This window comes from Eubalaena glacialis, chromosome 7, assembly GCF_028564815.1.
Source record: "Eubalaena glacialis isolate mEubGla1 chromosome 7, mEubGla1.1.hap2.+ XY, whole genome shotgun sequence".
Lineage (NCBI taxonomy): Eukaryota > Metazoa > Chordata > Mammalia > Artiodactyla > Balaenidae > Eubalaena > Eubalaena glacialis.
Genome location: NC_083722.1, coordinates 77599833 through 77622054, shown reverse-complemented (window position 1 = coordinate 77622054; position 22222 = coordinate 77599833). Strand labels below are relative to the sequence as shown.

At 49.6% G+C, this 22222-nt stretch overlaps 1 protein-coding gene across 1 annotated transcript in view; it reads right to left on the bottom strand.

Moving 5' to 3' along the window:
• LOC133095499 (voltage-dependent L-type calcium channel subunit alpha-1D-like) overlaps positions 1-22222 on the bottom strand; it is a 229057-nt gene that overhangs the window by 6767 nt on the left and 200068 nt on the right. The window contains exon 9 of the mRNA XM_061196999.1: positions 9380-9549. Coding sequence (XP_061052982.1) covers positions 9424-9549 — 126 coding nt within the window. The 3' untranslated portion in view covers positions 9380-9423. The remainder of the gene's footprint in view (positions 1-9379; positions 9550-22222) is intronic.

The window sequence follows — 22222 nt, the reverse complement described above, 5'->3', positions numbered from 1 at the left end:
TTGCTCAAGTCCAGTTCCCATCACCGCTGCACTTGGCATTCCCACGAATGGCTGAGACCACTCTTCAGCAAACAGGGCAACGTGAACCCTCTGCTCTCCTGGCGGCTGGCTTTGTGTCCCTAAGTCTGAATCTTCTCATGCAGACTCCTCCAAAGTCGTCTGGCCAGGGCCGACCTCGGTGACACTAACCAGGTGTGCACAGGCAAAGCCCTGTGCTGCTGTGGGACCACAGGGGTGGCTCGCGCAGGCAGGGCAGGACACCAGTTGTTTGCATAGCTGCCCTGCATGGGGATGGTCCTGACGCCAACCCCAGGGCTTCTGATGAGGGACCATGTTAAGCATTAGTCTAGAGCACAGACTGATACTCAACTGTTTCCCACATAAGCCCTTTCCCCATTCCCACTTGTAAAGGCAAGGGCCCCCAAATTGTAGCATCCTAGAAGTCTGCTTTTAACTTCATTCTCGAAACTGACACTACTAGCTTTAGCCTGGTCCTGGGCAAACCAACCAGAGATTGGAAGACCCAGAGGCCATGTGAAACATGTAACCTGGAAAAGAAAAAAATCAATCAAATAACATCATTGGAATTTCCAAACAGTTTAGATTAAAAAGCATCATTTGGGGGAAAGTGTTTAAAAAGTCTGTCTTCCAGTCTAAGAATATTCGTGCGGAATTAAATAAATTTTCTGAGTTGGTTCAGCTGCTTCTTTAAAAGGTACAGTTCAAACAGAGGAAACTGCAATGCTATGTTGGCTAAGACACACATCTGGGGGAAAGACAAGAGGAAAACAACACGACCAAGTTTCAAAGAAATCAAATGAAAACACAGGCATCTTACAAACACAGCACACAGCACATGCACCTCACACCATGCCCATGTGTAAGGAAAAGGCATCAGAAGTCTGGGGAGAAGAGTCTCCCAAAGAGAAAGTTCAATCTCAGCAGTTTACCGTGATCTTTAGCCCTGTGTTGGCGAAAGCAGCAAAACCTCCTTTTCTTCTTATCCTCTTTTAGTAAGTCGGCCACTGTGACCCCTTGGGTGGAACACAGGCAATTCCATTATGCTTCAGTAGAGGGCAGCAACAGCAATGTCAGCAGGCCCGAGGACGCCAGAGGTGGCCCCATTCACGGGCTCTGATACACAAACCCCAAAACTACCCTCCTTGCACGGAGAAACCTACAGTTCGGGATCTGACGGGGAGAGCAGACGTGCACCTTCTGTAGCTAGTATACACAACACCGGTCTTCGAAAACCTGTCCTAAATAAACAACCAACTAACCCACTCTGGACAAAGGTTTCCAAGGTCTGGCTTCCCCTGTCGGAAGGGCGTTAGGGAGAGGGCACTTCAGCAGGAGTCTTGGGTGCTGACCGGCTCTGTGAGTCCAGCCAGCATCGCTATATGAGGCAGGACACTCGGGGTTCAAGTGGTGGCCTCTGGACCTGGACAGACCAGGTCTAATCCCAGCCCTGCCACTTACTGGCTGAATGACTGTGGACATGGTACCTGATGGTGTTAAACCTTAGTTTCTTCACTTGTAAGATGCTAATAACAGTTGGACCTGCACTTCACAGAGTTGTTCTAAGAGGTGAATTGTAAATATGGTGAAATATAGTGATACAAGCATTGGCGAGGCGTAGTCAACCATGACAACTCCCCTGTGGCCACTGGGTCACAAGAAAATGATTCTAGGGTCTCCAGCCCCATTCAGCTCTGTGATACGATGGCCACTCTGGAGTAGAGGCCACACGCCCCTGGGCAGTGCAAGGGCAGCGGAAGGACTGGCGGGTGGGCAAGGGCATGGGGGAAACTTGCACGCACGACTGGTGGGAACGGGAAGTGCTGCCACTCGGCATAACACGTACATTTCTGAAATGGGCCTCCTCTGGGACCCAGCAAAACCCTTCCTGGTAATCGCTCCCATGGGACGAAGGGCACAGGTGGTCACACAACTGCTGCATTTGGGGGGATGAGTGGCGGCGAACATGCAGACTGTGGCAAAACCTTGGCTGGAATCCCAGCTCTGCCACTTAGCAGGCATGCGGCCCTGAGAGGATGCTTACTCTCTTGTGCTTCGTCTTCCCCCTCTGTCAAGTTCTGGTCTCAGAGCTGTGTGAGGAATAACAGACTCACATACCCACTGCCTTTAGAACAGTGTCTGGCACAAAGGAAGCATGTGATAGAGATTATCTGGTGCTATTTCATTCAACAAGTAACCACTGCGAGCTTGTACGTGTGACAAAGACTGTGCCAGGGGCCAGCCACCCCATGCAGAACAAAAGCAGACCCCATTCCTGCCCCCACGGAGCTCCCAGTCTCGTGGCAGAGGAAGAGAGCTACCAGACAATCACACAAACAAGCGTAAAACTGCAACTCTGACAACTGCTGTAGCCTCCATGTGCTATAGACTACCCAGTCCATTGCGGCAGATTTAAACTGGCCACTTATTGAAAAGAGCCAAAATGTTGTTTAAAAAAACACAGAAAGATGTCTACGGCACAGAGTTCAGTGAAAAAGGCAAGTTACAGGACCATCTGTGCTGGGCGATCTAACGGTTGGGACCAGTGAGCGTGCTGTCTGTGCAAATGCAGGTTCTCATGTGCACAGATGAGGCCGGAAAGAACAGGCCTCCATTGCCACACCTGCTTCCCTCTAAGAAGACGGATGAGAGAATGGTCTTACTTTCTAAACTTTGGTATTGTATGAATTCCTTACAGTGGGCAAATATCGCTTACGTAATCAAAGTATATTAAAAGCAAACACCACCCTGAGTCGGGACTCCACAAACCTGGCTGGAGTGCCCGTCTTCCTCACCATGGTGGGGCAACCATCCCCAAGTCCGTCTCCCACCAGCTCCTGTGAGGCCAGCCCCGGGCACACGACGGCTCCCAGTACCACCCAGGGGAGGGGGTGTCTCCCGTAACTCCAGCACTGGGCCCTCTCCAGAGAGGGCAGTTGTCCTGGGTGCATGTTTACCATATGCAGCTCTAACTGCTGCTGTTTGCTTTACAGCTTTTACTTGAATGTTTTCCATTTTGAACTTGCACCCTGAGGTGGTTGAACTGTGATGAAAGCAGTTTCATAAATCAAAATTTGAAGACACAACCTTTTAAACAGGACCAACAAATTCCCATGCCTTGTGCTTGCAAACAGCCATGCCATCTCTGGTTTTCTGCCCACCCCGCAAATCAAACATTGTAAAAGGCATCAAGGTGGCATGTGCAGAAGGGAGGTGTCAGCTATGACAACCTTGTACACTGAGGGGGCAGCTTCCCAGTGCGAGGCGGGCAGGAACAATGCTCACAGCCTCCGGGACAGCTGATCTGATGAAGAGAAGACAGAGGCCCTCCCCAGTGGTCAGAGTTGGAGTTTCAGGTATCCTCCCTTCTCTTTCTTTGGGCATCAAATACTCCCACTTACGGGGATTACTGATCATTCATAGTTCCCACAGTAAAATGCTTTGTTTTTCTGGCCAGAATTTTAGAATGAGCTTCCTTGAAAAGGATTTCATTATTTTTAATGCTATTTAAAAAAAAAAAACTAATCGCTGACAATGAGAAGAGTTTAAAATAGAATTTTAGGCTTTCAGATTTTAATGGCCCCAGCAAAACTCCATTGTTAACTCAGAAACAGCTGCATACGTCTGAAAAAATCACTTTGAGATTTGGCAGAGTTTCTTAAGAAACTTGAAGCTCAGCAAAAAGTTAAATAAATTATCCTTGAAAATTTCCCAAATGCTTAGGAACTAACTTCCGAGGGAATCTTGTCCATTCAGTTAATTGTGTAACACCAGCTTTCTATCAGGAAATTTAGGGAAATGGCGTTGTACATAATCTGTGGACGCACAAAGCCAGAGCTACCTGTCACCGTAGCTACCAGATAGGCATAAAGGAAGGAATGTCTCTCCTTCTGTCTTCTTCCAAGTGTGATATTCAGCGTGCTGGCATTCAGGACTCCCCAACCCTGGTGTCGCACTGGAACCTCCAGGGAGCCATGCATGGGTGCCATCACAGACCAGTGAATCAGCGTGGGGTGGGGCACGGCACCAGGATGCGTCCTCACTCCCCAGGTGACTGTCACGTATTGGGTTGGCCAAAAAAGTGCCTTTGGTTTTTAAGTAAAAATAAAAGACACATTTTTCATTTTCACCAAGAACTTTATTGAACAATGTATTCAGCCTTTCGTTCCACTACCTTCTGCCATTTTTCAGGCAACTTCATAATTCCATCTTCCCAAAACTTTTTATCTTTTTGAGCAAAGAACTGTTCCAGGTGCCTTTTAACAGTCTTCCAGGGAATTGAAATTTTTTCCATTAAGAGAATTTTGTAAAGACCTAAATGAACGGAAATCCGAAGGTGCAATGTCTGCTGAATACGGTGGATGAATCAGAACTTCCCAGCCAAGCTGTAACAGTTTTTGCCTGGTCATCAAAGAAACATGCGGTCTTGCATTATCCTGATGGAAGATTATGCGTTTTCTGTTGATTAATTCTGGATGCTTTTCATCAAGTGCTGCTTTCTTTTCAGTTGGTCTAATTCGGAGCAGTACTTGTTGGAATTAACCGTTTGGTTTTCCAGAAGAGGCTCATAACAGAGGACTTCCTTCCAATCCCACCAGGTACACAACATCACATTCTTTGGATGAAGACCAGCCTTTGGTTGGTTGGTGGTGGTTCATTTAGCTTGCCCCATGATCTCTTCCATTCCACATTATTGTACAGTATCCACTTTTCATCGCTCGTCACAATTTGTTTAAAAACAGAACGTTTTCATTACGCTTAAGTAGAGAATCGCATGTGGAAATACGGTCAAGAAGGTTTTTTTCGCTTAACTTATGTGGAACCCAAACATCAGAGCAATTAACATAACCAAGCTGATGCAAATGATTTTCAATGTTTGATTTGGATATTTTGAGTATTTTGGCTATCTCCCGCGTGGTATAACGTTGATCGTTCTCAATTAATGTCTCGATTTGATCACTACCAACTTCAACTGGTCTACCTGACCGTGGAGCATTGTCCAGCAGGAACTCTCCATCGTGAAACTTCACAAACCACTTTTGACACATTTGATCGGTCATAGCACCTTCTCCATACACTGCACAAATCTTTTTTTTGCATTTCGGTTGCATTTTTACCTTTCTTGAAATAATAAAGCATAATATGCCGAAAATGTTGCTTTTTTCTTCCATCTTCAATATTAAAATGGCTACACAAAAATTCACCAATTTTGATGTCTTTTTTTAAATGCACACTGATATGACAGCTGTCACATACAATCTAACAAAATTGTTTTGAATGAAGTTGAAGACAACTAAGTGCTACCAGAGCCATCTTACAGAAAAAACCAAACGAACCTTTTGGCCAACCCAATACAGCCAGAGTTGGGTACCGCAGATGCAGACAGCGACATTTAGTGGATCAGAGAGAAAAGATAATGTGAGTGCATCTCCAAGCACCTGATTTGACATCTGTTCTCTGACACCAAGCATCACCACACTAGAAATGGACTTCAAGGGCCAGAAGGCTGTGCTACCATATCTCAAAAGTGACCGAGTTGACAGATTTGTTTTCCATCAATACTTGAGAACCTTATAGTTCTTCAACACGAAAGTACAGGGATGATCCTAAAAGGGGTCCTCACCCTGAGGTTGAGTAGAGATCTAGTAATTCTCCAAAAAGAATTCTGTTTAGGTCAAGTTTTCTAGGAGTTTAATGACAACAGCAGCAGCAAGTACTGTGACAGCTATGACGACTCTCAGCGGTTATCGAACATTTAACCCTCATGACAACTCTGTGGGCAAATAGCTTTTGCCCCTTCCTGCAGGCAAGGAAACTGGGGCTCAGAGATGTTGGGTGATGTGCCTAATACTCCAGTCCAAATTCCAAGTCACCAAATTCAACTGCAGCCAACTCCAGAGAAGGGACATCAACATGCCCCCTGGCCCCACCCCTGCCTTCGTTGGGCTTATGACACCTGCTGTTATTAATGGCTTCCAAGAGTCCCCTTTGTCTAGGCTGAGCCTCAGCCATCAGGGAGGCTTCTTCTCACACTGTCACTTAATTCCTCCATGTCTGGGAGGAAACTGTCCCAATGCATCCATGACCCAACTGAAAAGGACAGTCGATGGAGTTAGCATCCTGAGGCAGTGTGGACACAGTCAGGAGCCCGAGGGAGTGCCCCACCCGTTTTCCAGAGAGAATGCAGGGCAGGGCTGGGGTCGGGGGTGAGTCTCACACACTCGGGGAGGACAGTGGCAATGCCCACACTTCACTGCCTGCCAACAGGTGACAGAGACCAGACCTGGTGTGTGCAGGTGGTAAGTCAGCCACTGTTCGCTGGTGAGGAGGACCACGTGGGCCGGGGTGAACCATTCTCCCCTGTGTTTCTGGCTGTGGCAAGGAGGAAACGGTTGGCAGCCACGGGAGGCCCCAGGGAAACGCTGACAGCACTGCTCCTCCAGAAGGTCTGGGCTGCGGGGAATGTGCTCCTTGGGAGGAGGTTTGGGGTCTCTTCTCAAATCAGTTAAAACTCAACATGGTTCCCACAGCCTGGGATTTACATCTTTATTTCCAGCCATCATCCGTCAAGGCTCTGGGACTCTGACGACTAGGGAAATACTGTAAGCCTCGCTCCACAGGACACCCCAGCACCTGGCAAAGGAGCCACTGAAAAGCCAGGGGGCACTACAAGGAGGTGCCATTCTGGACCAAGCACCAAGCTGGTCCTGCATGTTCACTTGTACATCACTGCGCAGAGCAGAAGCCACGATGCTGACATCCCTGAGACACGGCGCAGCTTTCTGGGCACTGGAGCACCAGATGCACAGTGAATTCTGAGGCTCTGCAACTTTTAAGGGGGCTTTATTTCTTTCCTTGATTACTCTACTAAGTAATGCACTTAAGGGTTTTGAACATGTGTACCTCTGCACCTTGTTTATGCCATTTCCTCAGCCTGAAAAGCACTCCCCCGCCAACCTTCCACAGCCAAAGGCTGCTCATCCCTCAGAGCGCAGCAGGGGCACGGCCTCTCCGCGGGGCCTTCCCTGCTTCCCCCACAGCCCGCACCCCCGTGCCCTTCTGGGCTCCCACAGTGGACAGCCGGCCCTGGGTTAAGATGCCAGTTTCTCCACTCTGTCTCACACTAAGGTACCACGGCAAGGTCTCCAAAGGCAGAGGCACCGATTTTGCCATTAGACGCTCCCTTACAGGCAGTGGCAGGACACAGGAAATGGGCTAGGACACAAGAGTGGACCCTCAGGACGACTGGGAGACAATGGCTCAAGTCCAGCAAAAATCCCTACTCCTCAAATCACGGGCCATAGAAACAGTTCTAGCACAACTGATGTTGGCTCCGCTAAGGTAGACCCCTGTCTGTTTCTAGAGGTGGAGCAATGAGGAGACGAAAGGACATCCACCTACAAAAGAGGGCCCTGCTCAGTCCCTACAGGACACACCTACGCTGGCAGAGCAAGGTGCTCTGCTCCAGAGAAAGGACAAGACCTTTGCCCGTTTACACATAACAGGTGACGGGCTGGGCTTAGGAGAGCAGGGCAGGGGGCTGGTGGTCCTCTGCGGGGCAGCGTCAACACCGCAGCTTGGGAACGAAGAGGGAAAGAGGGGGGCAGGCAGCCCTGAGCTGCAGGCTTGTGCTGGCCATGCTGCAGGGGCAGAAGCTCTGCGAAGGCCATGGGATTCTGGTGCGAACGCCCCAGGCAGAGCTGTGCCGAAGACATGCAGACACTCCTCACACCTCATCACAAAGCGGGCACGTCACGGGTGTGGAACTCACATGAACGTCCACTTAGAAACTCTCATCCCATAGTCAACAAACCTAGTCTAGAGATCTCCCCAGTTCCCTCGGCCTCAGGGGGCGACCCCCAGGCTTTCCTTGAGGAGGCAGTCGTGCAGCCTGGGAAGCAGGGGGCCTGCATGCACCAGCCTCCCCCCACCATTAGCATACAGGACTGAGTCAAGTGCGCATCCCTGATGACAGGAAATACTCTCTACGGAAGCACAGACTCACAGAGTCCCAGGCTTGGAGAATCGCGAAGGCGGTCTTGGTCAGGAATCCCCTCCACCCTGGGTCTCAGCCTCAGCTTCCACTCGGCCACCCTCCCTGCTTCGTCCCACCCTCACCTGCACACCCTCGGGGCTCCAGCTGAAGGAAGAGCCCATCACAGCCTCCCCGAGCCTTTGTCTGCCCACCTCCACGTCCTTCTCACACCACTGCCTCGACTCAGATTGCTTTTCCTGACATATCTCAGGTCCATTTGTCCTTCAAGGCCCAGGTCCCGCGAGCCCACAGCTATGCCCTAGACCCCTAGGCCATCCCTTCCTCCTCTGGGCACACTGCCTGCCTCCTTGCCCGACCCGCATCTCCGTCTCCTCGTGCCGCATTCACCTGTGTGCGGGCCCGCCCTCCCCAGAAGGAGCAAACCAGGTCCCCCGCCCCCCGCCCCCCGCCACGAGTCCGCCCGGCGTCCCGCACCCAGCCTTGCTGAACGAAGGGCTGACTGCACGAAGTCGGAGGGGCTCCGCTCCGGGGGCGCCTACCCAGCCATCTTCCACGGGGCGGGGCCTAACCTGCATCCCCAGGCCTCTCAATGGACCAACGCCCTCGGTCTTTACTATCAACTAGTCTAGATTTGAAACACATCACAAACACCTTAGTCAACTCCACTGCCGAACTTCAATTTCCACTTTTACCTGAGGCACAGATGGCCTCAGGAAGAGTAAGAGCAAGCAAAGCATATGATGAAAGAGATGCTTCGGTTGACAATGACAATGAATTCCAGTGGTGGACCGAGCAATGCCTGGTGTCCCCGTGTCGGGTACTGGCTGGGTGGGCTCCGGAGCGGCCCCGCTGACTCACATGCCTCCTAACACCACCCTAAACAGTGAATTGTTGTCTTCCTGGCCGGTGATGGGCTAAGCATCTGGCGTCCCCTGGCTGGTGCAGGTGGGAGCCACTTCAAGGAACAGAAGGGACGAAGGCGCCCTGCTCTTCAAGGTCCCTTCCAATAACTCGCTCTGAATTGGAGGAACCACAACGTCGTCTCCTCTGGTGCAAGGGTGTCTTACTGCACCCCTACCCCAGAGAAGGGGCTTACTCCATTTCAGAGGGGCAACCGGCACATCCGGCTGACCCTCCCCGACCATAAAGCCACAAGACGAGATACGTATCTAAAGCCCACACCCCAGGCAGAAATCCAGAGTCGGTGTAAATGCACGGCTCTCGCTGATGTGCAGGCCCAGGAACCGGAGGGCTGGGAGGAGGCCTCAGTCTCAGACCAGGTCAGAGGGAGAGACACCTGCGTGGGCGGGCGTCTGAAGGGCACACGGGCTCTGTCTGGTCCCGAGCAGGAGGGGCGCCACCTACTATTTCGTTTGCTCTCCTCTCCTCCTTCTTCTTCGTTCTCGGGGTCAATGTCTTCTGCTTGCGTGATCCAATCCAAGTAGCCCCTGAGATCCTCCTCCAGCTGCTGCTTCTCCCGCAGCTTCTGGAAGTCTCCCCGTGCTTTCGCCTTCTCCCTTTCCTTTGAGAATTCTCTGGGGGAGGCAAAGAGAACAGGCACAGGTCAGGACGTCGCCGGGTACCCATGTCGAGAGCCGTCTGCCCTGCTGCACAACAGTGTTGCAGCAGGACACACGGCACCGAGCACAGCCACATGAGCACAGCAACGGGGGCCACACACGTGGACAGGACACACGACAGTGCCTTCCCAAGCAAGACTGTGGGGGTCAGAGTTGCAGAGACCACACCAACGCACATGCACCGTCCCTCAGAAAACGAACTCCCTTCAGGAGCTCTGTGCTCCCAGCAAGTCGAGTCCCAAAACACCACGAGCTGCCCGTCACGGCAGGCCCGTGACCCCCCACCAGGGGCCTGGACTCAGAGATGTCCCACCTCCCCAGAGCCTCCTCAGATAGCCGGCATCACGCTTGAGAGAGAAAGGATTCACGAGGGCCAAGCTGTGGTCACAGAGGGCTTCTTCCATACTTTGAGGTAACACTCAGCTTTCCTAATGTGTATCGGCCCCTTTGTCCAAACCAAGAGTCCTGAGACCCCAGCTCCCCACCCGCTGCAGTTCTGGCCAGAGCAGTGGACAGGGTCAGAGCAGACCCACCTCACAGCCCTGTTCCCCCTTCCCAGACAGGAAATGGAGCACCCATGAAGCACTGCTATCTTTCTTAACCCTCGCTTCTTGCCATGATCTTTTCCCCAGAAGTCCTCCCTATAGAAGGGGAAAAGGCAGTATGATTTGTTGCCCATTTATGGGAACACCTGCCCTGCAAAGGCTCTGGCAGACATGGAAATGTTCCCAACTGTTCATTGTTTACTCTACCTTTCCCGTCTGCAAGCCTGGATCTCTGCGTATATACAGAATCCCACATTTGCTCAGGCAAGTCAGGAAGTCAGGTGGATGATTACCCAATTCTCATATACAAGGAACCATCTGCGTTTCCAACCATGAACTGTTCCAGGAGCCAAGTTATGCGTGTTATGGATTTAGGAAGTACGATTAAAAAGCAGCTAAGAAAGCAGATGAGACGACAGGCAGTGCAGCTTCTGCCCACAGAGCCCTGAATGCTGACGGACTCTATGTCTGCCTTCCTTCCAGCCCAAAGCCAGCACATCTCCCTTGCAGGGACCTCATTAACCCAACCCAGCCCAAGCCAAGCGACGAAGGGGAGGTGACCTGCTTACCTAAAAAGCCAACCTCTACTATCTCTCCCCACGCCCCCAACTCTGGACTGTTGATGGGCTGAACAGACACTTGAACTCCCAGTGACACTGATGCTTCAGGGAAGAAACCGGAATCCTCACCAAGCTGCCACCCTCTCCCCCCGCCCCGTGAGAAAGGACAGCCTCATCACCCTTATATCACCCAGTTTTCAGATGCCCTGGGATCTGTCCTTGGCTCTGTTAGGGCTGGTCTGTCCCACCTTCACCCACTGGCAAGTGAGGAGGCGGCAAGGCTGCGGGGCATCCTGAGCCTGGCTCGCAGGGGAGCTGACTCCAGGGGGTTCGCGTGGGGAGCTGAAGCCCATCAAGGACCAGAGAAGCTTTCTGCACTCTCAGCCCAGGACCTTTCCTCCTGGGGAGAACACCTTCCCTCTCAAAATAGAAAGGCCTTTGCAGGCAGCATCTTGCTGCTCACACGAACCATACCCTGAGAATGATGTGGGGCTTCTCAGCCCTGGCTTCCTGAGATACCGGCCATGCATAACTCAGTCCGGGGTAGGTCCACCAAATGAATCTGAACTTTGAAAATGTCACACCTGAACCAGAATCTCATTCTTGAACAAGTGGAGGCCTTGGAGTGTCACGTGTCAATATGAAAATGCATCATGTAATCTGTTCTCTTAAATACGCTATAAAGACCAAGTCTGTGGGCCTTCAATTCTATTGCTTACCAAAAGTATCCCAGCACAAATCTTTCTGCATGTTTTGACTCTGAACTGAGAGTATTCAATTCACATGATTATATACAAACAGGGTATTCTTATTTTGGTTACATATATCATCTGAGTTCTTGGGGAAAAAATCACTATGATAGCAAAAGAGTCACCCTTAAGTTTCACAGGGGATTTTGCTTTAATATCATATTTCATTAAGTTTTTTTACATTAGAAATACAAAACCCCTCTAACAAGCTGCATCACTGTTGCACATTCTTGGTTGTTGGGACACAGCAAAGCGTGCAGAGGTAAAATCCTACTGTGACTAAAATTTCTGAGAATAAAAAACACTGCTGATAGGACTTCCCTGGTGGTTCAGTGGTTAAGAATCTGCCTTCCAATGCAGCAGATGTGGGTTTGATCCCTGGTCGGGGAACTAAGATCCCACATGCCGCAGGGCAACTAAGCCCATGCACTCTAGAGCCCACGTGAACAACTAGAGAGCCTGCATGCCGCAACTACTGAGCCCGCATGCTCTGGAGCCCACACGCCGCAACGAAGAGCCCACACGCCACAACGAAAGATCCCACACGCCACAACGAAAGATCCCACGTGTCACAACTAAGATCCGATGCAGCCAAATAAATAAATAAATATATATTTTTAAATGTTTAAAACAAAAAAACGCTGCGAAGTCCTGGCTTGCAGCCCATTTATTTTAAATAGTAATCACTATTTTAACTGTTCATGTAACAAAACTGTTAATATAAACGCTCTGAACTGATTTTAGACAGTTCTGAATGGCCTAATACTTAGCAGGTGCGTAACATTTACTGATTTGGACAGAACTGAGACTGACAAGGCATAAATCTCCTTCTGCTGGCTCTGAGACAGGGTGGAGGTGAAGGAAGGTGGGCTCTTTGTGATAAACTCAGCTGTCCCATCGGTCCTCCCAGACCACACTGGGCTCTAAGTCAGAAGACCTGGACTCTAGTCCCCACTCTGTCACTTTCTTTTTCTGAGCTTCAGTTTCTTCACCTGCAAAACAGACATGCTACCTGTTCTCCTGTCTCACAAGGATTAAGTCAGACATTCAATAAGATGCTATTGTGAACATCACAAAGCACTGTACAATTGTGAAGTTCAAATGTATAACATTTAGTTGTTGAATCTGGGAATAATAAAAGGCAATTGGAGGAGGTTTCTCAAGTACCAAAAGGAGAAAAATTGCAAACCGCTATGAATGGGCTCTAAGCTGCATGATGCCAGCAGAATAGAGGGAAGCACAAAAGGACACATGGGATCAAAGTGGGCTCAGAGTGACCCTGATAAGCCAGCAAGTGCCCCATCAACCCTGTACCACTATCTGCTCAGTGGAAAATAACTCGTTCCCATCACAACAAACCTTGCATCCCAGGAAATCTCACCTGAGTCCACTGAATCTTTATCAACCTCAGTGGACGATGAAAAAAACAGTTTTCCATTTCACTTAAGAATTTATCATTCTAGAAGCCTATTACTAAGGGATTAAATAACAGTCAGTATTATAAAAGTTAATTTAACAAAGCTATTGGTAGAAACCGTCAGACTTTCACAAGTGACTAGAAATCTGACAACTCACATGTGATAGAAGCCTACCTGGTTCCAGATCAGAAGGGGAAAAAAAAAGATTTTAAGAAGTGCTTGGACAAAAAAGCACCTATATTGTGCTACCCTCTGGATGCAAAAGAAGAGGAAATAAGGAAACAAACACTACTGTAGGATGTATCTGAAAGATAAAGCACAAACTAAGGGATGGGGACAAAGGGAGCAGAGGGGATGAAGTAGGAGTGACACTTTTTCTATAATTTTGACGTTTAGAATCATGTTAACGTTTTACACATTAAATTTTTAATTAAATCAACAAGGACGGGAAGGAGGGAAAGTACCCCTAAAGTGGAAGTGAACTGAAACAAATGAATCTGATTGTACTTCAAATGAATACCATAACCACCCTGAAGGAGAAAGACAAAACTAGTTCAAGTAGTTTATGAACATTTGACTGCATCCTCTCCATCTTGGACAGGACTGGGCTAAGGGCAGAACCACAGACAAATGCTCAACTCTTTTTAGTCAGTTTGGTTTTTTGTAGTGATATGGATGAAACCATGCTGAAACTATTTCAGACGTATTACAGGATTTCACAAATGAGTTAATGCGTAAATGCAGTTGGGAGCCAGTGTTCTCTCTGTGGAAGGACGGATATAGAAAGACGGAAAGGGGACCATTAGAAAGAGCCCTCTGGGGATGGAATGCAACTGGGATACTGATGTGAACTCATGATTTCTAAATATGTATGCATATGACTACACGTATAAAGGTAGGTACGTGTATGTAAATGTATATACCTCCTAGCTCTGATGGAAAGATCTAGAAACAAAGATGCCCCCACACCCAGTAGTTATGAGCATACCTGGCACCCAGATCTCGGTCTCTATTACCATGTCCCATTAAAAGGACCAGTAGTCTTCGGAGAAATGGCTGATTCCAGGGCTGGGGCAGGGTAGACACAGGACTAAGAGAGTAAGAAAGTGCTTAAAAAACAAAACAAAACAAAAAAAACATGATGGAGGCATGAGAAGCACCTCACGGGCCAAATCTGGGATAATGTGAGCCCCCGAATAACTAAAAACAGTAAGGAATTTTAAAATATTTAAAAAAACCTGTCCACACCCCTTATAGATAAATTAAAAAGCAAACAAGATAAAATATTAATAGAATATTAAGTGAATTGGAGTAAAGGGTACCTGGATTGTTTACTAAGATATTCTTATTCTTGCAACTTTTCTGTATATTTGAAATTACTTCCAAATAAAAAATTTGTTAAAATGTTTGGAAAACGTAACTGCTCTAATCAAATGCAAATTATGTTGCTTTACATTCATTTCCGCTTACCGGGTAGACTGCAGGCTCCTTGTGGGAATGGACAATGCTGTCCATTTCTTTCTTTCCACATCTCTCTCCTCCAAGAGAGCCTCTCTTCAAGCAGGCACACAGGAGACGAGGTATAAAAAGACATAACACAAACAAAACGAGCCCTCCTCCTTAAAGAGGCCAGAAAGCACCAGGACAGAAAGCCCACGGTTCCTGGGACTGGCCAGAAGCCTGAAACGAATGCGTCTGAGCCTGTGGATACCATCAGGAGCAGCCTCCACCAGCAGCCTGCCATTTTCCCTAATCACTTACAGGCTTACGGGGTGGAGTTTCTGTCTCAGGTTGTTAAGATTCCCTCCAGGTCTATGTCCCATAAGGAGCGATTTCTCAGAGAGGAATCTCCCTGCCAGCTGGACCTGACAACTCCCCAGGGTCTCATGCTGGCCAGTCTGCACACACCTCACCCATCGAGGCAGCTGGAGGGGCTGGAGCTGGAGCGTTTCCTCAGGGCCTGCCTCCCTCTTGGCTGGTCACCAGCCCTGCACACCTGGACTCCACCATGGTGTCGTCCTGCTCAGAATGCCTCAGGGCTCCTCACTGGTGCCCTCAGGAATCAAGGTCAAACACCCTGGCCCGGCACTCAAGGCCTTCCAGCCTTCCCCGACCTGCTATTCCAGCTTTATCTCCCCTTCTCATAAATGCACACCTTGCACTTTTGCTACACTCCTCTTTGCTTCCCCAACCCTGTGAGCCTCTGTCCACAGAACTCTGTCCACCTGAGCAGCCTTCTCCCGTCTTTGAACTCCAGCTCACCTGTTGAGACCCAGCTTTCCCTGGCTACCCCAGCCGAAGAGCTCTGCCCTCCTTGGAGTCACCACAGCGCTCTCCTCACTGACACCAGCCGTGGATCTGCATGCGTGCCCTCTCCCTGCAGCCTCCTCAGCGGTGTCCTTAACGGAGCCCAGCCCAATTCCTTACACGTCATCCTCACTGGATGGAGAGTGTGAACAGTGAGGCAAGGGTGGCAACACCCTCATTACACAGCAACTGAGGTCAGGGAGGTTGGTCACACAAGCCCATCCAGCTCCTAAATCCATCCTCCTAAGGACCTCCACATGGGCACACAGGAGGCCGAGGAAGAAGAGAGTAAACATAGGAATGGATAAGGATAAAAAAAAAATCAGCTTATAGTCAGTCCAGGAAGGGCCTTAAATCCCAAACTAAGGGATGTGCTTCCCTGTAGGCAGTGGGGAACCAACAGAAGTTTGATAAGAGAGAGTCACCATCAGCTTTGTTTTCTAGGAGTGATGTGTGAAGATGAGATCATATAAGGAGAAAATCTGGTGAGGAGGTCAGAAGGTATTCAGTAAGCCCTGCGTGATGGACTAGATTTAACATCAATAAAAATGCGAGTAAAAAAATAACAGGGTCCTGATACAATTCCCAACTTTCTTACACCATTTGGAAAAGCAACTATGAAGCCTGACACTGCTATCCCTCCAACCACCCTCCACTTTACAGTCTGGTCATTTTCACCTCCACCCTTTCCACGTGGTCCCCTAGGTCTGGCACATCCACCGTTGTCTTCTCAGCTAATATGGACCTTCCTGCAGGGCCAGGTGATACACCACCTACCAGGTGAACATTACCTGCCTAAGCGTTCAGGAAAGAAAGGCAGGGTGGGCAGGGGGCAGAGGAAGGGCAAACAGGAGGTCAGACGGAGAAGAGATGCCACAGAAGAGCCATGTCCCTGGTCCTCAACCTCTGGAAGGGAAACCTCTGCCATGGGAAAGAGGAAGCAGACCCGCTGTGTGCCCCAGGGAGTAGATGGACGTTTTAGAAGATTGCTTTCAGCACAACAGAAGGAAAAAATTTCTAATAGTCCAAGTCCAACAAAAATGGGAACTGGGAGCCTTGGAAGCAGCAACCCCCTCGAGGGGTACAACAGGGACCTTTGGTAGAAGGACTAAGCCCTCGGCGGAGAAGCTGGCGCACAGGATGTGGTGAAGACGTCGCCGTCTGTCTTCCCCAGGCCCCACCTCATCACCCTGCCCCCCCTCAGGACAGCACTTGCCCCGCGCTGCGTTTGACCGTAGCTGTAACTCGAGTCTCCCCAGGCTCCTCAATGGCTCAGAGGGATGCAGGACACCCAACTGCTGTGAAGTGGTCCCTTCCTCATTTTCTGTTCCTCTCCCTGGGCAGCAGCCTGGAGCCCTCTCTTAGTGCTGGCAGCCGAGAAGCAGAAGGGCTGAGAGCATTCAGAAGAAAGGGTCACAAGGGGTGCTGCCTGCAGAGCAACGGTGCTGCCCCCGGCTCCCTCCCTGCCTCCACGGGGCTCACACAGATGGAGCGACACAAAGAAGAGGACAAGCTGAAGCTCCGAGACAGGCACAGCCCGAGCCCTCACCGCCCTGAGCAGCCCCTCACCCACGAGCACGTTGGCCCTGGGCCCCAGCCAACCTCCAGCAGCTCCAGAGGGTCTGCGCCTGCACGGCTGGGGGCTGACTTGGTTTCCCACGGGGGAGCGCATCAGGCCATGGCCCTCTTCCCCGGCAGGAACGGAGTGAACCCCTTTGGTATCGGGATGTGTGTTTGGAGCCCTCGGAGTGTCTTTACATTCGCTGCCCACAGGCCTCACTGCCTCCTACGGCACAGGCAGGACCAGGATTTTCACTCCCGTCTCACAAAGGCCCAAACCGAGGTTCAACAAGGTGACGTTACTGCTCCCACGTCACATGCCGGGTAAACAGGATAAAGGGCTCTGAACCAGGCTCCAAACCCAGGCCTCTTTTCAAAGGATTCCCAATCCCTCCGCCTCCTGGCTCAGAAGATGCGTAGGCTGGACACTTACTGGTCAGGACCAGGAAGGGAGGGGCAGGGCAGAAAGCACCGCTTACTCTTGCATCCTGATTTTCTTCCAGAGCCCCAACTCGGGCTTAGAGAAAGGTGACAGCACCCTTTCTGCTCGTCTCCCCACATGCTGACCTTCACTCCCCAAAACCAGCCAGCATCCCTCCAGGGAGCCCCTACATAACTCCCCCCCCGCAACAGGAGCCAGGCACGTGCCTCACGCTCTGCAGAGAGCTCCCCGAACCCTGACACTGACCAGGGTTTACAGGCCCTGCCATCCCCAGCTCTGGGAGCCCTGGCTCAGTCAACACTCCTGGAGAGAGAGCACTTAGCCTGAAGCAAACCATCGCCCTGAAATGGCAGCGCAGGTCAAACGTGACCGCCACCAATGCAGAAGGACGACGCACGGTCTGTTCCGGAATCTGTTATTTCTCAAATGCCCCATAAAATAAACGGGCCACTGGAAATCATGTTGATTTAGAGATGGAGCTTTTTCTTGGGTTGTAGTACTGTTTATTTTAACCAAACCCACACATATAAAATTTAGACAAGCTAAATGCTTTGAAATTTATACACACACGCACAGAGAAAACAAACACAAACAAGCACAAAAACCTCCAGTGAGCAAGGCCAACGGAATCACTAGGACTCAGACTTCTATAGAAAAGACTCAGAAATTCATCAAAAAAGAAAACAAACCCCCCACAAAAAGGCTAAGAGGAGGGGGAAGTTGAAGAAATAAGCCACTGATTTTTATCAGCAGAGGCCAATCTTCTTTAGACCTAAATTATTTCCCCTACACAGACATAAAGGAAATAAAACAGGATGAAAGAGCAGTTTGGTTCAAAAACATTTTTGCTTAAATTTAATTTTTTGGAAAGCACATAAGTTCAGTTTGAGTTTGAGGAAATAGGGTGTTTTATTAAAAAAAAATCAACAATAGTGTGTGATGCTTCACACACAAAAAAATTTTAAATTGTTGGTACTGGTTTAGTTCAAAGTTCATCAAAATCATTGGCTTTGTTCCAGTTTTCCCTCAACCGCAAAAAGCCAGGAGCAGCCAAAATGTGTTCTCTCTGCATGAAATAAATAGGCCAGAATGGGGGGGAGGGCTTTGGACTGCAGCACCCCATCGATAAGATCTGCTCCCTTGCAGGTAACTCCCACGGAGGGGAAGAGGGCTAATGGATGACAGTGCCCTTTAACGGAAGTTAGGCACTGGCCACCAAGAAGTGAAGGGGAACCACCAAGAAGTGAAGGGGAACCACCGGCGAGCCAAAGAGACAAGAGCAAATGGAGGACCCTTGTTTACACAGCAAGCAGGTCGAGAAAAATGTTTAACAATCACACTTCCAATCACCCAACTATATCATGATTATTCTTTGGGAGCTCATTCCTGAAACAAACTCCATGGGGAATCATTGTGTGAAGGGATCCTGTGCCTTCTAATTTTTCTGTTTGTGACGGTTGGGGAATATTAAGAGATTTTCTCAAAGCAATCCTCCCCTTTTCATGTCCATCGCTTCTTTTATTGACATCAACGTCTGTGAAGATGCTTTATATAGAAGAGTTGTCGTCTTTTGGGAAGATGAACCATTTTCAAAGTAGGTGTTTCCTAGCTCTTAATAACTAGGGTGAGTTATCTTCTGTGAACGACAGCAGGGCAGCCTGAACACACCAAAGCTCAGGGACAGGGCGGCACTTACGCTGCCCAAGAGGAAGGGGGGGATGGACGGAGAGAACAAATGCACGATCTGTCCACTCTTCTGTCTCCCAGTCCTTTCTGACCACTCCCTGGCTTGAACCCTGTGCTCTGGCTATCCTAAAGTTCCCTCATTTTCTCCAAGGCACGGAGAGCTCTTTCAGCTCCAGGCTGTTCCCGAAGTGAGGCTCAACTCACTACTCTTCCAAATACCACCCCACTCAGCTGGGTCAGCCTACAAAAACATTTCTCCAATTTGCCCTGCAATTTGTTATTTAATATTCTCTCTTACACACCAGACTGTAAGCCCTGTGACGGAGGGGCTGTGTCTGTCCTATCTTTGCATGTTGGTTCCTTATCACAAATCCTGGTCATTAGCAGTTGCTCGATAAGATTAGGCTGAATTAAATATATAGTTTTATAGGCTCAGGCCTTATGTTAATGATGATCAGGTCAAAGACATGATTGTGGGCTCTGCATGGGACGTACCTGTAACTTTCTATCACCTGAAACCGCACCCATCGTTGTCACAAGCAAAAACCAAAAACTAAGCCAGTCAGAGTCCTGGACAAGTCTAAGAAGTCACCCATGGAGAAAACGCCTCTTAGAATGAAATACACTTTCCTTTCACCACATCCCCTTGTCTGAGGACAGAAGAGCTGCTCTTTCTTTGAAGTTAGTTTCCATGGCTACCAAAGACATTTCCCCAAAAGATAAGAATCCGGATTGTATGCTGAAAGTTACAGACTTCTTGTTTCAATCTGTTTTCTAAAACACATGTTTTAAGAGGTGTTCTTCAAAAACATGGGCCTCTTGCCTGACATCACTTTCTCCAAGTGAAATGTATCAATCAAGTGAGCCCTGCCAACTATATCACATCTTCTCATGACGGCTTCAAATACTGCTCCTTAAGAAGTCATCTGAGAACCACACCTCACTAGACTTGTCAGATCCTGGTTTTTAAAGAAAAATGAGAAAAATGTGTACCTGAAGTCTGACTTGGGAGGGTGGCAGAACCATTCAAAGTCAACATGTGGGAAGAGACCAGCGAGCCCAGGCCCTGTCCTGCTTCTGCACCAAAACAGTTCGCTGCTAAGGGCCTGGTTAAAGAGCCTGAGATGGACAGAGGGCTGCACCACCTATTCAAAGGGCAGCTGGGGGATCTGACCACAGAGGAGCCACACTGGCCCAGGGAAAAAGCTGGAACAGAGCCCACCAGCTGGGAAGTCCTCAAAACAATCCCTGTAGGAATTCCAGCCCAAATCCCACTCACTGGTCACGTCAAAGGCAGACCACCTGGAGAGAGGCACTAAGGGATATGGGGTCCTCCCTCTGAGGAGCTTCTCCTTGAAGGACAGGATGGGTGAAGTGCCCTTTCTGAACCATCAGACTTACTTGAGAACAAGGGAAGAGCATCCTATTATAGGGGAGACTCAGGGACTCAGAGAGATTACCCCCCACCCAGTAACAGAATCCCAAAAGGACCTCTTGAGACAGACTGGGACTTGTTCACAGGAGTTTTAAGAGGTAAAAAACCCCAATTTCTCTGAAGTCTCCATATTCCACGATTCCCCTTTACTTTGAGTAATTAATTTGGGGGAAGAGAAAGAAACTGGCAGAGCATGAAGAATGGAACAGCTCAGGATGTATCAGCACAGAGCCAGTCTGATAGATGGGATCCCCCAGGGGCACCCCCTCATCACACACAGAAAGAGCTTCCAACTGATGAGAAAGCAGCCTGGGCTCTGGAGTCGAGCAGATCCAGATTTCATCCCTAGCTTACCCGGAATTCCTTCCTTACTAGCTGTGTGACTTCGAGAAAAACAAACCCTCTCTGAGCATTGCTTCCCTCATCTGTAAAACTGAGGCAAAAGATACAGCAACTAAAGTAGCTGAGAAGATTGAATGAAATAAACTTTATATAGGCACCTAGCCCAGCGCCGGGCATAGATCTATATATAACTGACATATTAACAACAATAAGTAATAAAGAAAAATTCCCTCACGTGATCCATACCCCAGAGCTGACAAATCCACAGCTCTCTCCTCATCTGAGAGACACTGACCCTCAACCATCTTCCATGAGGTCTCCTTCATTCCCACCCCAGCCGGAACTCCCACCTCCTCACACCCGGCTCCCTCTGCCACAGCCCCCAGCCCCAGAGCTCTCCTCACTCCACTCGGCCCAGAGAGGCACAGCTTTACCTTCCAGGCCCGGCCCGCCTCCATCACCTTGCCGCTCAAACGCCTCCACAGCTCCCATGAACTAAGGACAAAACCCCGCCTCCGTCACCAGGCACTTCCTTCTGCCCCACGACTCCCAGACAGCACACAGCACCACGACGGCCCCACTGGCCAACTCACTGACTCCTGAAGTGCGTGCCACACCAGGCCCTGCTCCCCTCGCCGCTTCTGGGGTCTGGGATGCATCCTCCTTTCTTGACATCCTTACAAACGCCCTTCCTTCAACGCCCCACCTGAGTCCGGCTTCCTCAGGAGAGCCCTCTCTGACTTGCCAGCCCTCCACTGCTCTCCCAGGGCACACGGCTCAGTACAAATTGTGCTCAAGTACACTTGACTGAGAGCCGGAGGGGAGAGGGTGCAGGTGCTGGCGTGCAGACTGGGAGGGCCCTGGAGTTCCTCCGTATGTCCCCGTAAGCCTATCTGTAAGTACCGGCATATGATTCAAGGACAGGTAGGCCTCTGGGAACAGCACACCTCTGGGCAGGCGGTGTGCCATCACCCACTGGATTAGAATCCTTCAGATTCAGTGAAAGCCTCCCAGACTCAGAAGCCGAAAAGCCCCAAACGCTTGGAGGCTCCGAAGGTGCCGGCAGATAACTTAAACCAAGATTTATTTTAAAGCAGAATTTCAAGGGAATGATCTAGTTCTGAGTGGATTAGTATTTTATCCCTGAATCCAAAACAAACTCTTATGACAATCAGACTTAGAGAAATTAGGTTAGGTCTTCAAGTGCCACTCCAGGTCCTGAAAAGACGCGGGGCCCTGGAGACAACAGCTGGCACGTGAATATTCAGACTGCAAACAAGAAGGCTTTTCAAATTCACAGGAACAGCCTTGTTCCTTGTTCACAGGAACAGCCAATGCTGACCACACCTCACATTTGCAAAGGTCTTTACAGTTTACAAGGTCCCTTCCCATCCATTTCTCTCCTTGGTTCTCAGGACAGCATTGTAAGAGAAATCACATGGGGACTTCCCTGGTGGCACAGTGGTTAAGAATCTGCCTGCCAATGCAGGGGACACGGGTTTGAGCCCTGGTCCGGGAAGATCCAACATGCCGCGGAGCAACTAAGCCCGTGTGCCACAGCTACTGAGCCTGCGCTCTAGAGCC